Source organism: Diadema antillarum, unplaced genomic scaffold (assembly GCF_040938485.1).
Source record: "Diadema antillarum isolate AM-2024a unplaced genomic scaffold, OU_Dant_1.0 seq00001225_RagTag, whole genome shotgun sequence".
NCBI lineage: Eukaryota > Metazoa > Echinodermata > Echinoidea > Diadematoida > Diadematidae > Diadema > Diadema antillarum.
Genome location: NW_027272015.1, coordinates 181,160 through 201,714, shown reverse-complemented (window position 1 = coordinate 201,714; position 20,555 = coordinate 181,160). Strand labels below are relative to the sequence as shown.

Here is a 20,555-nt window from a genome sequence, read left to right as displayed (position 1 = left end):
TTAGATCAAGACGTTAGAATGAATTTCATTAACTTCTGGAATCAAATTATTTATTCAGTTACCAGTTTTAAATTAAGGTCTCTATTGAATTAAATTAAATTGATAGTTTCATGTGCAAAGTTAATTGAAAATTGGTCAGTAGTACTTTTACCCAAGTATAGTTATAACAGCAATTTTATTCTGCGTCAATAGAAGACTATGAATAGTATCTGTACAAGTACATTAAATTTTTCTCTGTCGTGTGTCAACCATTTCGATCGATTGTCGTAAGCGCTGTGGCCAAGATCAACTGCTTAGATTGTTTCTGTGCGTACGTAAATATCACTTCAACATGGTAAGAATAACTATTAATCAAAATATTTTGTAATTCATCTCCTTCGATTCTTGATGGAATCATCCTAGTAAAATCTTAAACAGAAAGATAGTTAGTGTGGTTCACTCTTTGCATTCGCCACTGGCCCACACGTGTTTATCGTAATACTAATGATGCTGCGTGAAAGATAATAGTCCCACATTATATTATTCACGTTGGGTATGACTGTTTGTCGTGTTTCGAATATTTCGTGGTGCACATTTACCATGGTGATCATGGCGATGAATGGCGTTGTCGTAGAGTAATAGTAGTTCTAAACAGCAGGATCTAGACCTAGTCAATTCAATTGCGTTTGGTGATAATTTCTATGATCTAACACTAGATAGTTCTAGTTCTTTCAGTTTCACTGGACACTGCCACTGGTTGCCTTCGATTGAAACTTTATGGCAAGGATACAAGTGTCTCATCGCTTATAGACTCCCTTGGTTGGTCGCCACTACAAGAGAGACGACGGGCAAATAGACTAACCTGCTTCTACAAAATGTTAAGTGGGACCCTGGACATTGACCATCGTAAATACATAAACCCAAAGACCCACACAATAACATTCTAAGAGGACACGACAGGCAATTCCAGTTGAATCATACAAGAACTGATGTAATACTAATACTAGTTACGCAAATTCATTTTTCCCAAGAACTGTAAGGGAATGGAACGACCTCCCTTCTACTGTAGTCTCTGCAAACACAATTGATGCTTTTAAGCACAAACTATCCAACCAACTACTAGTAATGCACTTGTCAATGTAATGACGCACCCCACTACCCCCGGACATGCTGCATGGGTGCGTGGGGTTTTTGACGGGGGTTTTTGACGCACCCCCACAGTCACTTTTTGACGGACCACACAGGGTTTTTGACGAACACCACAGTCACTTTTTTGACGAACACCTTGGTCACTTTTTTGACGGACATCCTCTGTACATTTGACGCACCCCCGTAAATACTGAAAGGATTTTTGCATACGCTTTATTCAAGCAATTTCATTTTCTTTCGGTTCGTAAACACAATTTGTCAAAGTTTCGGCAAGTTTCCCTTACCCTGGCCCTGTAAGCGCCGTACCGTCATTCACCGTACATCACTCTGCTGCTACGATATTCCGAATGTATAATCAACGTGTGCATGCAATCCATAGTCACCTGGCCATACATATGACTTGTCTGCAGATGCGCTGTATGTGCGCGGCCATTTCTAGTCCGGTTGAATGCAACACATGGACGATGTACGTTCGATGAGGAATAACGAGCACGCTGCTCACTTGCGAATTGCACAGCGTTAGCGAGCGAGTCGCGCACCACTAACACTCGACTTGCCTGCTACTGCAGGTACATGTTGTACGCGCAGTACGCACCACGCAACGGTATACCAAAGATCGTATACGGAATTCCGTATACGATCTTTGATTTTACTATTTAGTACTGTGAGGTTGAAATCGTTATATCGCTAAACAGTCCGTCTGGCTTGAGATTGAGTATGCGTGATTTCATGAGTTTGTTGGAAAGAAAATGTGAGGAGAAAGGGTGGCTTTTAAGTCATTTGCTTGCCAGATTCGGGCAAGCATTTTTCCCTCTTAGGCCTACTCCAAAACGCTTCCCGACTTTGATTTTCACTTGCCGCGGGATCGCGCTCACTGTAAATTCACTCGCGGTACGTACGTGTATTCGGTACTGGTAGCGTACAAAAATGCGTGCAGTTTTCCATAGCCAAGTGCATACCATGACGCACCCCTCGGTTCAGAATAATGCGTGTTATTTTCCATGGCCAAGTGACGTACCATGACGCACCCCTCGGTCAAAAATTTGACGACAATGATGGGATTTTGACGCACCTCTCGGTCAAAAATTTGACGGACATAGCTGGTAAAATGACGCACACCTGGGTCACAAATTTGACGGACCAAACGAGGAAATGACGCACCCATGTCCGGGGGTAGTGGGATGAGTCATTACATTGACAAGTGCATAACCACAAACCCAGTTAACCGAAAGTAATGACCACTCAAAGCCACACCTCCAGTTAAAATTCCCTAGTGGAATGTTCCGGAGGCTACCAATCCAAGATCCAAGATCCAAGATCCAAACTGATGTGAAGGCGATCGCGAAGGCCTAGATAAGCACAAGAGATGGGAGTAAATTTGTGACCAGCTACAACAAAATGATCCTAAAGTTGGGTGAGGCCGATTATTTGAAAATTGTATGACACAATTCCCTAATCTTTCTGCTTTAAATTGATATAGATCTACACTTGTATAACACATCTTATAAAAATAATCGGTTGTGGAGATATCGATGTTTAAAAGAGAGCATGTCGAGACATCTGGGAAATCACTGTTTTGAGAAAAGCGCCCTAAAAGATCTCCTTGCGACGCAATCACGATCAAGGGACATGCAAGTCAGTATTCACCTCCGGACAATAGAAGGTAAGCCCTAGCAACCCCCGAAATGCTCATTCAAACACAACGTCGGTGGTCTCCTCACCGACCAATCAGTGACCAGGATGCCAGGAGAAGCGGCTGGGCATGGCGCACCCTGCCAGCACGCACCAGTCGACTCGGCAGTGTGCGAGCTTCACACTTCGGTTAGCGGCAAGCAGCAAACTGACCAATGAGATCACTCTGGTCGTTGTTAGGGGCGGAGCCTATCTGTGGCGCTCAATCCAAATGTTCGAACTAGTTTCTGCTTCGTTGAAACGCCAAAAAACATGGCCCAGAAATATGCTATTTTTTTGGTCTTTCCTTTCATCATTTTGCTTCAAAATTTCGACAGACGATAAAAGACATGTCAGACTCTAATAATATGTCAAATTCAGAAAATCGTAAGTTTTGACCCATTTCGATGCTCTGACTTCAAACTCGATTTTCACGGCTTTGACCGTGCGCGACTTTAGGACCATTTTGTTGTAGCGGGTCACATTTAATTTAGGCCTAACTTTAACTGTTAGGTGTAATATATGAATTCTGCCAAGTTGAATAGACATCTCTCATCATCAAATACCGGTCACGTAATTTTACCATGATACATACAGTCACACTAATTTACAGAGTGTATTGCACAATGTACTGTAAATTTATGCTCTGTTCGGATTTAAAGTCTAGCCGACCAGCGAAAAACCATTTTTTTTTTTTTTTTTTGCAGCGAACTATATAACCAGAGCATAGTCAACAATGACACTTTTAAACTTCAAGCAACTGATTTTTTTTTTTTCTGTTACCAAGATTCACACCACAAGGGCTATAAAGTAACAGAGCAATAATTTGCACATTCCCCCTTCGCGTTCCTCCTCATTTGGTTCCAGTTAGACTGTTGAGTATTTTGAAGAAGAAGAAGATAGAAGACAGACGCTAGATCTATGGGTATGTCTAATGTTGTTAGACTCGCGCAGTGTCTACAGTGATATCAAAACCCTTCATTTTATGTGTTCTGTCATAAACTTCATGATGTCAATGTTAATGTTGTTCTATCTCTATTAAAGTGATATTCAATTTGATGATGCCATACAACACTAACTGTCAATGACCATAGCATAGGCTCCTTATCGTAGATCTGTTGATTGCTTTCTATATTGATTTCAGGTTTCCCTTTCTTTCTTTCTTTTTTCTTGCGCAGCCGAGCAAAAAGAAGAAGAAGTTTATTGACAAAAAGAATGCTGTCAGCTTCAATCTGGTGCACAGGAGTCAAAGGGATCCACTCCAAGCTGATGACGAGAGTTCCAAGTTTGTGCTGCAGGAGGTGGAAAGCTCCAACAAGGCAAAGGTAACATACTATGACAATTGATAAGCACAGCATGCACTTTGCAATGGCTTGATAATATTATCAATGAATCAAAAGTATTGGCAACCTTCATGGGTAATTTGCATCTTTTTATGTATTTTTTTTTCAGGAAAATGGGACTTTTCTTTGTCGTTTTCGATAGGCTGCATCCATTCTCAGTAGAGAACCCATGATCTCTAATTCAAGCATAGAGTGGACAAGGATCTCATCGGGATGTTTGCTACAATGCAGCATACTGAGATCATGTCCATGCTTTGACTCGTGATTTTAAAGGGTGTGTACAGTTCTGGTTGAGGTGAGGATTTAGCTTTTAACGTTTTGCGAGATATTCAGAAACCACTCTATGAGATGCCAAAGAGCATGCAATTCTAAGGGGTATCAAAAGTTTATTTGATGAAAATCAGTTTTAAAATGGCTGAGATATCGAAAAACAAGGTGAAACAAAGTGATAATAATAAAAGGCGTGGCCTGTCGCCTTTTATTATTATCACTTTTTTGGATATCTCAGCCATTGGAAAACCAATGTTCATCAAATAAACGTTGAATCCTTCTTAAAAGTACATGCTCTTTCATATTTCATAAGATGTTTCTCATTATCTCATGCAGGAATGTTCAAAATATGAATCCCCACCTCAACCAGTACTGTACAGTCCCTTTAAGTGTTTATGAGGCAGGCTCGTAGATATTCATCAGTGCAGCATTTTGTTTACAGCAGAAAACATAATATGTGACCCTGCACCTCAAAACAAACAAAAAGTCGCCAGACATGAATTTTTAGATAAGACCATATTCTGAAAGAGCAGACTTGAAGCTTTAAAATGATGTATAACTCAAATCAAATGGACTCTCCTAACCTATCTAAATATTGGAAAGAAAGCGCAAACTCAGGAAAAGTGTGAACTGAGAAAAGAGGCTCTGAAGTACAGTGTCTATTCAAGCGCATAATCTTTACCAAGCCGCGCTGGCTGTGCGATGAATGGGACAAAAAACAGGAAGTAAACCACCCGAGTAACAACAATGAAGGGATTATCAAATTAAACTGAAATTAAGCATGCCTCATTAACATATTCTGTCCATAATTAATGCCAACTTTCAAAGCAGTAGCACTATCCTTTCAAAAGTTATTAGAGTTGAAAGTGAAGAGTGTGGACAAGGTTTTTCAGAAATGAAAAAGGGATTCTAAAGACACACCTAATCACACTATTCTACCAAAAATGTTCCAGATAAACTGCTAAAAAATACACTTTCCTGCCCGTTTTATGATACCAAATTTTAGCATAATGTAGAAGAAGACCCGCTCTTTCAGAAAGTATGAAAAAGTCAAGTTCGGCTAGGTTGACCCATTTCACTTATTTTCAGTCCTCACGCAAAATCAGTGTGTGCGACTTTATGTTCGTTTTGAGGTGCAGGGTCACATTATTTCAAAGCATAGTTGTATTTCAAGGCAATTTGGAAGGAAAGTACAGTTTCAAAGTACGCGAGTATGTATAGTCAAAATCAAGACATGCATATAAAACTAACTTGTTGTTTTTTTCTTCAGTGTATGTGTGAATGTAACTCTGTAAATCGAATGGGCTACCCCGTAGGAGGTGTTGTAGCAAAACCAGGTTACAAGTTGTATACCATACAATGTAACACCAAAAGTGGTTGTGTTTGTTAACCCTAACTTACCTGGGGGGGGGGCCATGTGCCCCCCTCGACGAATTCCGCGACCATTCCGGCGCGCAAATTTTTTTGAACGCGCCGCTCGCTGACTTTTTACTTTCAAGTCTCGCGCAACTTTTGAGACCAAATTTGTCGCACCCGGGCATACCGTTCCGAAGCCACGCCCCTTCAAAAAATTTTTGTCAACCCCAAAATTGCTCAAAAACGTGATTTTGTGTACAAAGTCAATACAAATTGTGTTTTTTCAATTAATTCATATAAAGATTCATATTTTTAATTTTAATGACTGAAATCGATTTATTTTAGTATAATCATGCAAGGGGGGGCCATAATGGCGCCCCCCCCCCCCCCCCCCCCCCCAGGAGTTCAAGCTCGCTAAATAGCCCAGGTAAGTTAGGGTTAAACTTTTGCAGATTTTGTGAGGAGTCAAGATTAGGGAAAATAAAGTTCATGCAGTGTGTTTGTCTGTACAATGCGTTGAATGCCAGTGGAAATTCACAAATATTTTAGACTCTGAAAAAGGCCGTCAGCTCCAGTTCTTAGAAGTTCCATGCTACAAATGTTTTTCTTTTGCTGTAGAGGATAAAGACAAAAAGATATTGTCATTCTCATTTTCACTTTTCATTGTTGTCATCTTTTTAGGCTGGCAACATTGAGGAGCAGCAGAAGTATGGGATTTTCTACGAAGACGACTATGACTACATGCAGCATCTCCGTGATGTCAACTCAGAGAATGCTTGGGAGCTGCACCAGGTGGGGGAGACCAAGCCCCAAAAGAAGTCTGTGCACTTCGATGTGGAGGACCTGTCCCAGGTTCGTAAGCTGCTGTGGATTCTTTCTTTTTTTTGGGGGGGGGGGGGGGGAAGGGGGAGGGGGAGGGGGGAAGAGGGGTAGGGGTGGAGGTCATCAACTGGCGCAGGTCCCTTTGATTTTTCTTTAAATGGTAGTTCCCTGCTGCAGAGTCTTCCTGCGAAGGGTGGCATTCCACAAGTTAGACTTGCCCTAGGATTCCGGTCAGATATGCTCTTCAAAATCATTTCTTTCACCTATAAAAGCATACTTCATTAAATTTTTCCAGCATGATAAAAACAGACAATATGATCCATTTGCATAATTAAACTTCCTTTCTTGTTGCAGGTATTTCAAAATAACCAATGACAGTATAATGCATATTTGACATACAAACACATTATTTGCTTTTGTAGTGGGGTTTTGTACATGTACAACAGGATCAAACATGATACCAAGTGAAATATCTGGTATAGTAGGTAATGATTTAGCTTCAATATTTGAATGTCTTTTTTATTTTTTATTTTTTTCATTCGACCGATGATTTCTCTTGTATTAATGTCAAATGTTTGATGTGTTTATAGCACAGGATGTTGGGTAATAAATGTCTTATTCAGTATGCTGACCTTGATGTTATGATTTGCCTCATACCGTTATTCAGCCGCAGAAGCCGAAGCTTCAGTTACCAGCTGAGGTCTTCCCTTCAGAGCAGGAGGAGGATGTGGGACTACTCAACCTGGCCGCTCCAATCTCAGGTACGTGTCATCCATGCACCCCTTCCACCAGACATTTTTGTGGTGGAGTTTCCAAGTGTCACCATAAGCGCTGCTGTCACGACTCTCAAGGAAAGCAATCTGGGCTTTACGTCATTGGTCTGTTAAAAGATGCAGGCCCATACATGGTTCACTTCATATGGGTTGCAATGAATGCCAACAGATGATTGCCATTAAAAAAACCCCTAAAACAAACAAAAACAAACAAACAACACAAACAAAATGATATCAAAATCACAATGTTTATATTCAATGTTTGAAGATTAATATGTTTGAAGATGGCTTGTTCTAACCTCACTTTAACCTACAAGTAGAAGTGTGAGGCAGGATTTTATGTGTATTCGTAATGACACTTATAGATGGCTATTGAAGAGTATAGAAACATAAGATGCATTTAACTTTTTTGGCGGGGGGGGGGGGCTCTCTGATAATTATGATAATTGTTATTTTTACCAATATTGGCACCATATTCACGGGTATCATCAGTGATGTGATTTCAACCATCTGATGATCTGAATTAAACACACAGGTCCCCGACTTGACTTGGATCCCGACATCGTAGCTGCCATGGATGATGATTTCAACTTTGAGGACCCCGACAATGAACTGGAGGACGACTTTGTTGTACTTGCTCAGGGCGAGGAGGAAGGAGAAGGGTAGGTTGGAATGGAAAAAACAAAATGAATCGTAGCTCTGCCTAGAAGTTGTTTTATGGCAAGAGGTTTGTATTACTTTGGTAGAATAGTGTCTTTTTGACTGTGAAAGCTGTACATATAGTTTTGTGAAAGGACACAAAATACTGTTTCTACTTGTAGTCCCAGCGGCTAGAGCTTCATTGGCATACTGTATGGAACACTGCAAGTATTCATGAGTGCATAGTTGATGTGCCAACTGAACAAAAATTGTGTCTGGAAGATCATTTCCTTGTTTACTCTCTAGAGGGAATCCCTCCACTGATAAGAAAGAGAAAATAGTTCACTTCTATAGAATATTGTTTATTCTGATTTCATTCTGCATCGTTTTATTAAGTTGGTTTTTTTTCACAAACCTTGCTTTTGTGAATTATGAATCTTTGTTATTCACATGATTGAAGTGCTAATGAAAGATATCCTTGACTTCCTGCTTTATACACAACACAAAATTTTTTGAGGATAATTCATGAATCGGGACTTGTGAGGCAGTTAAGAGCATGGTAAAATTCATGAATGAGATGCAGAGGGGCAGGATGAGAGATGCATGGAAGTATTATCTGTTTTGAAGAAGTAAAGTAATCAACTGCTCACAAAAGCAACGATGTGCATTCGTAATACATTTTTGTTACAGGAGGCGGTGTTTCGGTGTGTGGTCAATATGTGAACGTCAGAGAAGAGGAAGATTTTGAAAAAAGAAGAAGATATTACTACCATGAACTGCAGTTTGTACGAGTGTTTTTAGAGTAGATGCAGGTAATTTGTGATTTAAAGAGTGCTTGGTGTGATAATCACCTCAGATGTACACATGTGCGTTGTATAATAAGAGGCAAACTTAAGAATATTGTGGTAATGATTAACCTGTAGGGGGCAAAAGACTTCATCAACGTGGCTGGGAGAGGACTTTGTCGATGATGACTATGATGAAGAAGATGAAGATGAGAGTGAAAGCAGTGAAGAAGACGATGAGGATGGAAGCGATGATGAAAACTACGACAGCGACGATATGGATGATGGCCAGAGGTCGTATTCCTCGGAGGAAACGAAATCTAGATTCACCAGCTACTCTATGACATCGTCCGTCATGAGAAGAAACGATGGCCTGACTCTCCTGGATGACAGGTTTGAAAAGGTAAGAACGTTTGTCGACCCTGCTGTTCAATGCGTTCACTCTTTGTGTGCCATGGTGTAAACCCCCAGTGTGCCACATTATTCCGTAATAGACCTCAATGAATGAGTGCTTTTGGAATATATTCTTTTTTTTTTGTTCAGAGCCGTGTAACTTTAATACAGAAATGCTTATGCTAGAAATGCTGTACGGCTATTAAAAGTTTGTGGGGAAATTGTAAACGTTTCTGTGATGTAGATTTTATGACAAAGAATATAACAAGTGGTAATACACGTATGGCATACGCTGCTGTGATAAATTGTAGGTCACTTAATTTAGTATGGCAAGTTGGCTGTGTGAATACCTCACAAACACAAGGCACTCGGTTTAATCCCTAGTGAGACCAGGACAGTCGGTGTTTGGGTCTAGAATCACGCCACTCTCTGTGCTTAGGGCAAAAGTTTGTCTGTTCAAACATTTTGCCCAATTTTTTGACATACATGTCTGTGACCCTGCACTACAAAACACACAAAAAGTCGCCAGACATGGATTTTTAGTTAAGGGCAGATTATGAAAGAGCAGACTCTAAGCTTTCAAATGATGTATAACTCAACTCACATGGACTCACCTAACCTATTTAAATACTGGAAAGAAGGCACACACTCTGGAAAAGTGTGAACTGAGAAAAGAGGCTCTGAAGTACAGGGTCTATTCAAGTGCTTAATCTTAATACCTAGCCGTGCTAACTGTGTGATGAAAGGGACAAAACACAGGATGTAAACCACAGGAGCAACAACAATGAAGGGATTATCAGATTTAAGTGAAATTCAGCATGCTCTATCAACACATTCTGTCCATGACTAAGGTAAACTTTCAAAGCGGTAGCATTATCCATTCAAAAGTTATTAGACTTGAAAGTGAAGAGTGTGCAAACGACGTTAAGAAATGTAAAGGGGCCTCTAAGACATACAAAAGTGTACCTGATCACTATACTCTCTCCCAAAAAAAGGTTGTGGAAAAACTGCTGAAAACACACTTTCCCATTCATATTCTGATCCCAAACTAAAGAATAATGTAGGAGACGGATAGCTCTTTCAGGAAATGTGAAAAACTCAACATTGACTCGGTTGACCCATTTCATTCTTCTTGAGTCCTCACGTAACATCAAGGGCTGCGACTTTTTGTTTGTTTTGTGATGCACGGTCACATATGACCTTTGTCTGATGACTGTAATTATTGTTTTTTTTTGCACATTCTTGTTTATTTCATTACATCATTGTGCAGTGTTTGTCATATCCTGTACCATGGTAACAGGAATCAGCGTTTATGAAGACTGTATTTCTTGTGATTATATATTAAGTGCTGTGAAAGTAATAATATCACTTGGTGTTATGTGTGACTGAAAAAAATATATGGGATGTGTGGCCCTTTTGGAGGTTATTTTTTCACTGTGTAAATCAGGGATCTTCTCTCGGGGCATTTTTAAAAATTTTTAGACAAACTTTTTAACATGTCATTGAAAAACAATTCTTCAAAACAATTACTCATCCTTTATAAAATTAATAAAGACTTCTCGGAAGAGCTTGACTGATCAAAGAAAATGACATCCATCCTCATGGCATTATGTACTGCTTTCTGTTTTCCCTCACAGCTGTATGAGGATTATGACGACATGGAGATCGGTGCCCTGGACCAGGAGGAGATTGAAGGTCATGTGACCGACCAGAGCCTGGTGCTGCAACAGGTCATGGATGAATTTGAGGCCCAGACCAAAATTACGTAAGGGTTGCACGGTCTTTACAAACTCCTCCTCACTGGAACTTCACCACAAACGACTGATTGGCTTCATTCTTCTGTTTGCTGTATCCAGCGCTGCTGTACTCCTGCATATATGTGTGTGTGTGTGTGTGTGTGTGCTTGTTTGTGTCTGTCTGTCTGTCTGTCTGTCGGTTTGGTGGTCTGACAATACTTTGCTCAATTTTTGTTCCATGTGCTTTTGTCTCACATTAATTTCTGTAATTAGCCTGTGTTAGCATGCATAAGTCTTATTTTATTATTATCAGAGGATGATGAAATATGAATGACATAGAGATTATACAATGTACACATGTTGTTTTTCTCCCTGCATTCTCGTGTCTGAGAAACAATATACTGTATATGCCATTATTTTCACGTACAGATGTTTTTGTAAGACGTTGTTTTCACAAATTTACAGTGAAGCTACACGTATTGTACGGAGATGCACTGGTTTCCTTGCGCATGGTGACATTTTTGTATGTCGTTTGGATTCACAGTCCAATAGTGACTCAAGAAATTTGCGAAAATTAAACCCTCATGAAATAACAGCTTATTTGGATTTTTAGATCAACTTTTATAATTGCCATTGCTATATTTAAATCCTTGTGTATTCATCTGATGTACATTGCAAAGAACATCATCATTCAGCCTTTGACTTTTTTTTTTGTTAATCCATATTCCAGAACTATGAACGATATACCCACTAAAAGGCCTTCACATCGAGCTAATGAGGATGAAAGCAATGAAGATAATGAAGATGATGAGGAGGAGAAGGAAGAAAAAATCAAGATGTACGTTGAGGAGAGAACAGAGAAATGGGACTGTGAATCAATTCTCAGCACGTACTCAACGCTCTACAACCACCCGGTGACCATAAAGGAGCCAAGCCATGATAGGAGGAAAAAGGAAAAGGTGAGGGAGGTATCCAAGAAACAGGAACTCGTGGTGGCCAGAGGTGAAAGGTCACTTCTTGAGCACTCCCCCTCCCCCCCTCCCCCCCCCCAAAAAAGTATGAAAGTCCCCAGTAGCGTGGTGAGAGAGGTTTGGCCAGACTCAATCGATCTTCGTATGCTGCCCATGAGGTTACATTAAAAAACCACGCCTGCAGGAATAAAATTGCCTGTCAGCAATAAATGTACACCAAAGCAGACCTTGATTTATGAAGGTCAAAACTCCAGGCAAGATTCTTTAGATTCTTTGGCTGCGTGTGTGCTGCATACAAAGCTGTACACTTTGTTACAGAGATCCCACATTATACATGTATCCGAGTCGGGCCAACCTTCCCATATCACAGTCTCCCCATGTTACTAGGTCTTTTGATAACCATGAACTAAGTACTGACTGTGGTACTGATTCCTGATTGTATGTTACATGTATATCTATGTGGACTGAAGCCAATAATAATGATAATGACAATGATGATAGTGATATAGTAATTACTGTGATTATGAATATTATTGTGACAATTTTTTCATTGGTATTTTCATCATCGCTCTGTTTCTGTGACAGTCCCCAAAATACTCTCGCTGGAAAATTAAAGAAATGCATGTGCATTAACAGGTCTAATGGTTTAATTTTCCATTCTCATCATCCTATCTGAGTAGTCATCTTCAACGGGCAAGTTGGATGGATCCCAGATCAAGCTGTCCCAGAAAACAGGCATGCCTCTCCATGTGCTGCCCTCTCCTGGTCCAACGAGGAGACAGCAAGAACGCGAGGAACTGGAGCAGATGCGGCTCCCTCCAATGGCAACTGTGCCAACGAATAGGAAGAAAGGTGTGAAGGAGTCAGCGGAAGAGAAGAGGGAACGCAAGCAGGCTGTGAAGCTTGCGAGAAAGGTATGCTACGATTAAAGCCCTGATGCAAAGGATATGCCCACGTGTTCATCGGTTGTCTCCATTCTCATCAGCACTACATTGACCATGACTTTTCTGAAGTTCTGGTTGATATTATTGTTAGACTTTAATTCTTGCAGATAAAACAAATCAACTTTTTGTTCCTCCCCTACCCCTGTCAACAATCAAACAAAACAAAATAAAATGTCTTATGAAAAACAATTAATACTTAATGATTTCTAGTTATTAATCAACTTTGTCTTCATGTATACATTCTGATCATTATTTATTTTTTGCCACTTGATCATCTGCCTCTTATTCTTTCAAGGAACACCTTCGCATTGTTTTGTAGATATGACAGATGTCATGGTAGTTTGATTTCATGCTTCCTTTTTTGTTATTGATGTTTCAAGATGTTGTTCTTATTGTTTTCTTTCAAAACGAGAGCATCGTGCTTTGTTTCCATCACATAGTTAATAATTATCCCATAGGGTTTGAAGTTGCAGTGAGAATGACACGTGAGCTTGAGCTTTGTCTGATGTGGCTGTTGATTATGATGCAGAATTTTAACATTGGGGTGTTGTTGCCATGCCAACAGGAGAGGCGGGTGGAGAAGAAGGCCAACAAGAAAGTTTTCAAGGACGAGGAGCAGCGGCAGGAGAAGGTCATGCAGAACGTGCGACAGAACTTGCAAGGTGTCAAGATTTTATAGCAGGAGGGTTGAATCAACTGTTGCCCCACCCTGCCTTGAAGAACTTGCATCGACGGTGGTTTTGACAGCGCTTCGCCATCAGTGATATCAGCCAAACCAAGAGAGACACAGACCGCCCTGTGGATGAGATCATGGCTTATCAATGACACTGTTCCTGGTTCAAGCCCTCTGCCTGCAGTGGTTGTGCACGCAGACAAGCGACTTCATCCTTAATGTCAAGTTTGTTGGAGGGGACTTTAAACCTGTCGCTCCGGTGGCTGCTCTCTTAAAGCATTCATTGCTTCTTTTGATAGCTGTCGTGTAGAACAAAGAAAAATGAATTATCCGTTCAAATCAGCTTGGGGGTACTTCTTTCATCCTGGCCAGACATAGCAGGAGGAAATGGCTGACAACAGAATTGGCTGGTCTGAAGAATTTATGAGAATGATGAAGTGTAATTGTGTATGACGTTTTATCGAGCAAAAAGGATGCAATGTGGACGTGAACTATGTGGCAGTGGCATCCACTCTCACCAGGACTTGCTCTTTTTGCATCCATTATCCATACATCTTGTATGAAAAGAGAAACAAACAAACAAGCAAACAAGAGCCAGACAAACAAAATGATACACGAGATCTTGTCAGAAGAGTATGAATATTTTATTAGAGACAACAGGATGTTGACAGTGGAGATGGACAAGAATGGATGAGAGCTGTTCCTATCCACATGTACAGTATGTGATGTACCAGATGCTATCGTGTACAATGAAATGTGTGTATCCAATCTTTGCTTAACCCTTGTAGAGCTCCATTTATATATCTGTAATTGTCTATTGGCACTGGCATCTAATCCCCCCCCCCCCCTTTGCGACTGCGATTTAAAGTATGACAACTTCAACTCAATACTGAAGGCACAGTGCCACAATTTGGCATGAAAGCCATGTTATGCTGATAGGAATTACACGTATAAAGAGTCTCCAGTCATTGTTGTTCAATGACTTACATTTAGTTTGACACATCTGTGTTGATTAACTTTGAAAAAAATACAATTGTATGCCAGTAAATGTTGTTATCAGCCAATGATCCTCTTAGGGTCTTTTGCTTCAACATGCTTTTGTGACAGCCATGCATTTCTTTGGCAGTGATAGGGTTAAACTTCACTGCAGTCAAGTTAGTTAGTGTAAGTACTTCTTTTACTTCTCCTGCTCCAGATCATGTCTATTATTTTACACAAGCATCGTAACCCAGATAGAAAGGTCTGTTAAATGGACGAACACATCATGTATATTCCAAATGTACTTGAACCAGAAATATAATTTAGTGAGTGATATAAACCATTAAAATATATATATATATATATGTCTTTCTGCATCATTGAAAGTCCCCTTTCGATTATGCAGGCCAAATTTGAACTTGTGATCTCATATTCACCACGATGCTGTATAACAGTGTCTTCTTTTTCCCATCTCTTATTCTACATGTATGTTCTGACTTTTGTGATACACTCTGCAAAGTGAAGTATACTACAGTGCACTTCCGTTATGATGACTGGGGTTATACAGTATTGGAATTCTTGTACAGTGAATTCAAATTCAGGTCCCAATATTATCATCTATATACATATATATATGTGACTTTGCATCACAAAACCGACAAAAGAAGCGGCACTCGGAGGACTCATGTGAAAGGTGAAAGGGGTCAACCAAGTCAATCTTGAGTTTTTCACATTTTCTTGAAGAGCTATTCTTCTTCATTGTTCTTTAATTTGGGATCAAAAAATGAATGGGAAAGTGTGTTTGCAGCAGTTTTTCTACCCTTTTTTTTTTTAAAGTAGTGTGATCAGGTATGTCTTAGAGACCTCTTTTAATGCAAATCCTTTGCATACTCTTCACTTTCAACTGTAATGATTCTAGAAAGGATAATGCTACTGATTTGGAGATATGTGTGAATAGAGCATGCTCATTTTCAGCTTAACCTGATGATCCCTTCGGTGCAGTTGCCACGGTTGTTTACAGCATGTTTTTGTCCCATTCATCCCCCAGCTTTGTAAGAATTACGTACTTGAATGGACCCTGTACTTCAGAGCCTCTTTCCTCAGTTCACACTCTTCCAGAGTGTGTGCTTTCTTTCCAATATTCCTTTTTAGATAGATAAGGAGAGACCATTTGAATTGAGTTATACATCAGCTTTAAATCTTAGAGTCTGCCCTTTCAGAATCTGCGCTCGACTCGAGATCCATGGCTGGCAACTTTTTGTTGGTTTTTAAATGCAGGGTTACATAATGTTTTGAAACTTGTTGAGGACAAGCCCCAAGTATACTCGGGCAGGTGTCTATGGGAAATGCGTGTTGTAGCAAAATCAGTCCATCTTTGACGGGTTGATAACATGCTATACTGTTCAGTTATAATGAAATTCTATAATATACAATGTACAGTGAAAGAAAACCGCTGGTCCCATGAACTTTGTAACGAAAGGGGTACACTATAATTGTTTCCAAAAGATTTTAAAAGTAGCATTGTCTTTCTTGTTTAAGGTAAAATATGTACAAACTATATTTACGATCCTGATTACAGTGTACAGTAGACTACTAGAGGTTATGACGTATGAGTGGACAATCATAATGATGAAAATATAACTAAATTTCCACAAAAATTCGTTTTTAATGAAAATTGCACATTTCATCAACTTGATACTGACATACGTTAAGGGCAGCAATTATTCCAATTCCTTTCTGAAAGCGGTTAGTCAAGTGCTCTTTGGTATTGCTAGAAAAGAGAATCTTTGTTGAATTTCCTTTATATTTTCTTTGTATTGTTGTCCGCTCGTACACACCATGTACGTCATAACCTCTAGTAGCCTCCTCATCCAGCGGTTCCAGCACCAAAACTTTCAAAATTCAGAACTTTTGCATCAATTGTCTGATTTTCTTTAAATCTTCACTGATGCGTTCTTCTAATGTTGCTGCTTTCACTCAATCCACATAGCTCTTTGGGTTTGCGTTCCCTTTAATCCTGTTGTGTAAGGTTCTGTTTCATGAGAAAGATGCAGTGTACAAATCAACAGCCAATAAATTTTAGGATTAGTGACTATTAGCAAGTTTTGTAAACTTTGTCTCATATGCAGCGTGGTTGCACATGTTGCGGCACATGCGACAATGTACAGTGTATATGCACACATACAGTACCTGTATTTACATTACAAATTCTACATAGTTTGAGATAAGAAATTGCGCATCTTTTTATCCTCATCTTGCATGACGAGTAAGCTTGTATGATTAAAATTATAAGGCGATTCAAATTTTTGATTTTTCTTTTCTGAGGAAATGGCTCATCAACAACACCTGTAAACCCCAGATTTCTTGGGTTACGAAGGTTATTCATTTATATTTGCTTTCTATTGTCCGACTATTTTCAAAATCATTTAGATCGAATATTAGGCACTTGATCATGCTGGAAAATTATAATATGTATATGATTTACATGGATAGTACAAACACAAGATTTTATAATGAATCTACTTTATTTTTCAGGTTTAAAATAATAACAGAAAAACAAAATGTTTGTGCCTCTGATTTTCTGTAATCCTACATTGTTGTACTGTACATGTACAATGTATATCAGTTATACTGCAGGTAATAAATGTTGCAGTAATCGTGAATTTTGGCTGACATTTGGATACTTCTGCATATTATTCCCAAGAGCAAGTTTGTAATGATCTGTTGCATAGTTTTATGATGGATTTTTCTATCAAGTGGAAATATATGCAAGAAGGTAGATGATATGGAATATAAACAGATGGAATGGAAGCAAGAAAGATTGAAGCTGCAATGATTGCAAACAAATTGGATGCAATTATTATTTTGATATCAGTTACTGTATTTAACTATTAATGAGGCTTCTTGTGGACACCAAAATTTTTCATACTTGATCCATACACAGTGGTGGATCCAGAGGGGGGCACAACCGGCACACGCCCCCCTTTACTTTTTTGCTAAAAACAAAAGAAATAAAAAGATAGAAATAAGATGAAACCCAAAAATGGCACCAGATATATTAGTTGTGCCCCCCCCCCCCCCCCTTACAGAATTCCTGGATCCACCCCTGCATACAGACTTCTGTACTGAACGAGCAGCAAGCAAATTTTTTATACAGTATCTGTGTAATTGACAATTTGTGAAAGTGTTGTAACACTACAGTGTCTTTGATGCCCCTTGCGCCAGATCTGGATTGCGCCTTTTTTTTTTTTCTAACCAAGTGAGAGATTATCCGAAACAGTATTATTTGAAATAAAAAAAAGAGTGAGAGTTTAAAGACAATTCATTTACAAAATAAAGAAGTTCTTTCACTGAGAAAGGAAAACACCATTCTTTTGTTTCCAAGCAAATGATACGGGGGAAAGAATGACATGAAAGGGCGAAAAAGAAAGATTTTGGATCAATAACCATAAACACATGATTCTGAACATTAGTAAGCATAAAAAATTACAAATCTATGATAGTTTCAATTAGTATACTGTAGTTCTAAATCCAATTTCTTTTGTAATGTCGACAAGAAAAAGACGTACAAAATGGAGTTTGGTACAAGAAGCAGTAATCTATTAGGGCTGTAAAGAGTGAAAACTTGGATATGACGTTTCAATAACTGAACATTTCATATTCAAAGCATGTGTATATGCAGATATTATTTTTTTGGCTTACCTGAGCTGGAGGCTCTCTTGAGCCAGTACGATCATTCATTTTACGTCGTCTGTTGTGCATAAACTTTTATACATTTTTATCTTCTACTTGAAAACCCCATGACGGTTTTGTCTTGTTTTATTTTGTTTTTCACCAAACATGGCATGGTCGGAGATTTTGATCTCAATTTGTTCAAAATAATAGGCACCCCCGTGGGGAAGGTAGGGGAAGGGGGATGGAATCCCCCCCCCCCCCCCAATTGAGGCAATGACCTTTTTTAAGTCTTCTTCTCTAGAGCCAGAATTGATAGATTTGAGTTAATGCTATGAGTTCTCTTGGTAACTGATAGTTTCGAATTTGTTTCCCTTGGGGTCCTGTGGCGGGGGTCCTTCTTCCTTTTTAGAACACATAGTCGACGTTGTAACCAAACTTGGCAGGCTTTATCACTATTGTGAAATTAATACAAGGATCCCTGAACCTCCAATTAGAAAAACTAAGAGAAACACACACACACACACGCACACACACACACACACACACACACACACACACACACACATACATCATTACAAGAGACCCTGCACGGGGCCTTGTGCTCAGCCGAGTAACGCAAGTTCACTTCACACGCATTCTTGCAGATTATAACCAGAGAAAACATTGTTGAACTTCACTGTGTGTGTGTTTGTGGGGGTGGGGGTGGGGTGCGTGTGTGTGTGGGGGAGGGGGCTGCAGCTTTGAGGTCCTGGGGCCGGGGGTATGGTGTCCATTTGTGTATCTTATCGAACCGGCAAAAATACCTCCCAAGTATTCAGAAAATTTGCCTATGTAGTTTCAAAAAATCAACGTGTTTAAAAACTACCCTCAAATGCAGTTTCCTTCTTCCTTTCGTTACATTCTCTTGTGTGTGTGTGTGTGTGTGTGTGTGTGCGTGTGTTTGGGTGTGTGTGCGTGTGTATGTGTGTGTGTGCGTGTGTATGTGTGTGCGTGTGTGTGTGAGTGTGCGTGTGTGTGTGTGTGTGTGTGTGTGTACGCAATGTGCCATCTGCTATGGCCTGAGTGTGTCTGTGGATGCCTATGTACGTTTGTGTGACTTTACGACCATGACAGCGTATGTTAGTGAAACATTTTCTTATCTGTGATGTTGTGGCAAACTATTCCTAGCCTATTGACGCAAGTTAATGATTGTCAGTATGTGTGAGAAAAGCGCAGGTTGCTCGTTTTTGGCGAGTTATTATTAAAAAACTATAGCAGGGGCGGATCCAGGTATTCCGTAATGAGGGGGCGCGTTTACAAAATTAAAGGGGGGGGGGGGGCGCACGCACCCCTCCCCCATTTTTTTCTTTTTATTTCTTTTGTTTCAACAAAAAAAAAATAAAGGGGGGGGGGGGGACGTGCGCCGGTTGCGGTCCTCCCTGGATCCGCCCCTGCTATAGTCTGGATGTCAATGTCAGATTTGGGGCCTAATTTTGTTTCACCCGATTTCGAACGTGCTGAATCCACATTTGGCTAATGCTACTCATTCATTCTTGGGGTTATGAAATAACTGAGATGACTGCCAAGGTTGCCGCCAAATCTGAAATTCCTGTATATAATTCCACTTAAATGGTGAAAATATTATGAAGAACGGTTCATTTTGAGGGCACTGAATTCGACCCAGATGACGCAACTTTTTTTTTTTTTTTTCTCACCTTTGGGTATAGAATACCACCTTCAGTTATTGGAGGTGTCCGTCCAAAATGTAATTTTCCACACATTATTTCCTTAATACATCATAATGTGATGGTGAAAATTGAAAAGACAATAACACTGATGTTTTTATCCTATTTTGCGAGTGCTGAATCCGAATCTGGATGATGCGACTCTCGAGGGTTTTAATATATCCGTAATTACCACAAAAATTGAAATTGTAATACAGTTCGTTTCCCTTTCAATATTGAAAAATTGAGCATGAATTTACTATCTTACCCTGTTTCGAGGATGCTGAATCCGGATTGATTGAAGCAACTCCTGTATACCTGTGGGGTTTTAGATATCTAAGGTCGTCGCTAAAAACTTGAAGTTTTAACAGAAGTATTTCCCTATAAATGGTGAATAGATATAACGGATGGATTTAACCTATTTTGTGCGTCTTCAGTAACGGTTGTACGTTGCTAGTCGTGCGTATAATGTATTTGCTTTATATTTTCTGCTTCTTCTTGGAACCCCCATAACCAAATCATCACCAAACTTGGAAGGTGTAATCGCTCTGCATCGCTTGACGTGTAAAATTCTAACAGAGTGTACATGTAACATCCAACTGTTGTTTCTTTTAACACCAGTGGGTCCTATGTACGTTCTATTTTTGTCTTCGAACAGAGAAGTATATGCCTGCCATTAGCCAAACCAACACGAA

The 20,555-nt window shown here is 39.7% G+C and overlaps 1 protein-coding gene across 1 annotated transcript; it reads left to right on the top strand.

Annotated features, from left to right (window-relative positions):
* The first annotated feature begins 269 nt into the window (after positions 1–269).
* LOC139744986 (protein LTV1 homolog) lies at positions 270–13,735 on the top strand. The gene is given in 10 exon segments (XM_071655392.1): positions 270–334; positions 3,978–4,124; positions 6,450–6,620; positions 7,258–7,351; positions 7,899–8,029; positions 8,960–9,190; positions 10,818–10,945; positions 11,647–11,875; positions 12,568–12,801; positions 13,397–13,735. Coding segments are annotated over 10 exon segments (1,482 nt in total). The 5' UTR covers positions 270–331; the 3' UTR covers positions 13,511–13,735.
* The last annotated feature ends 6,820 nt before the right edge of the window (positions 13,736–20,555 follow it).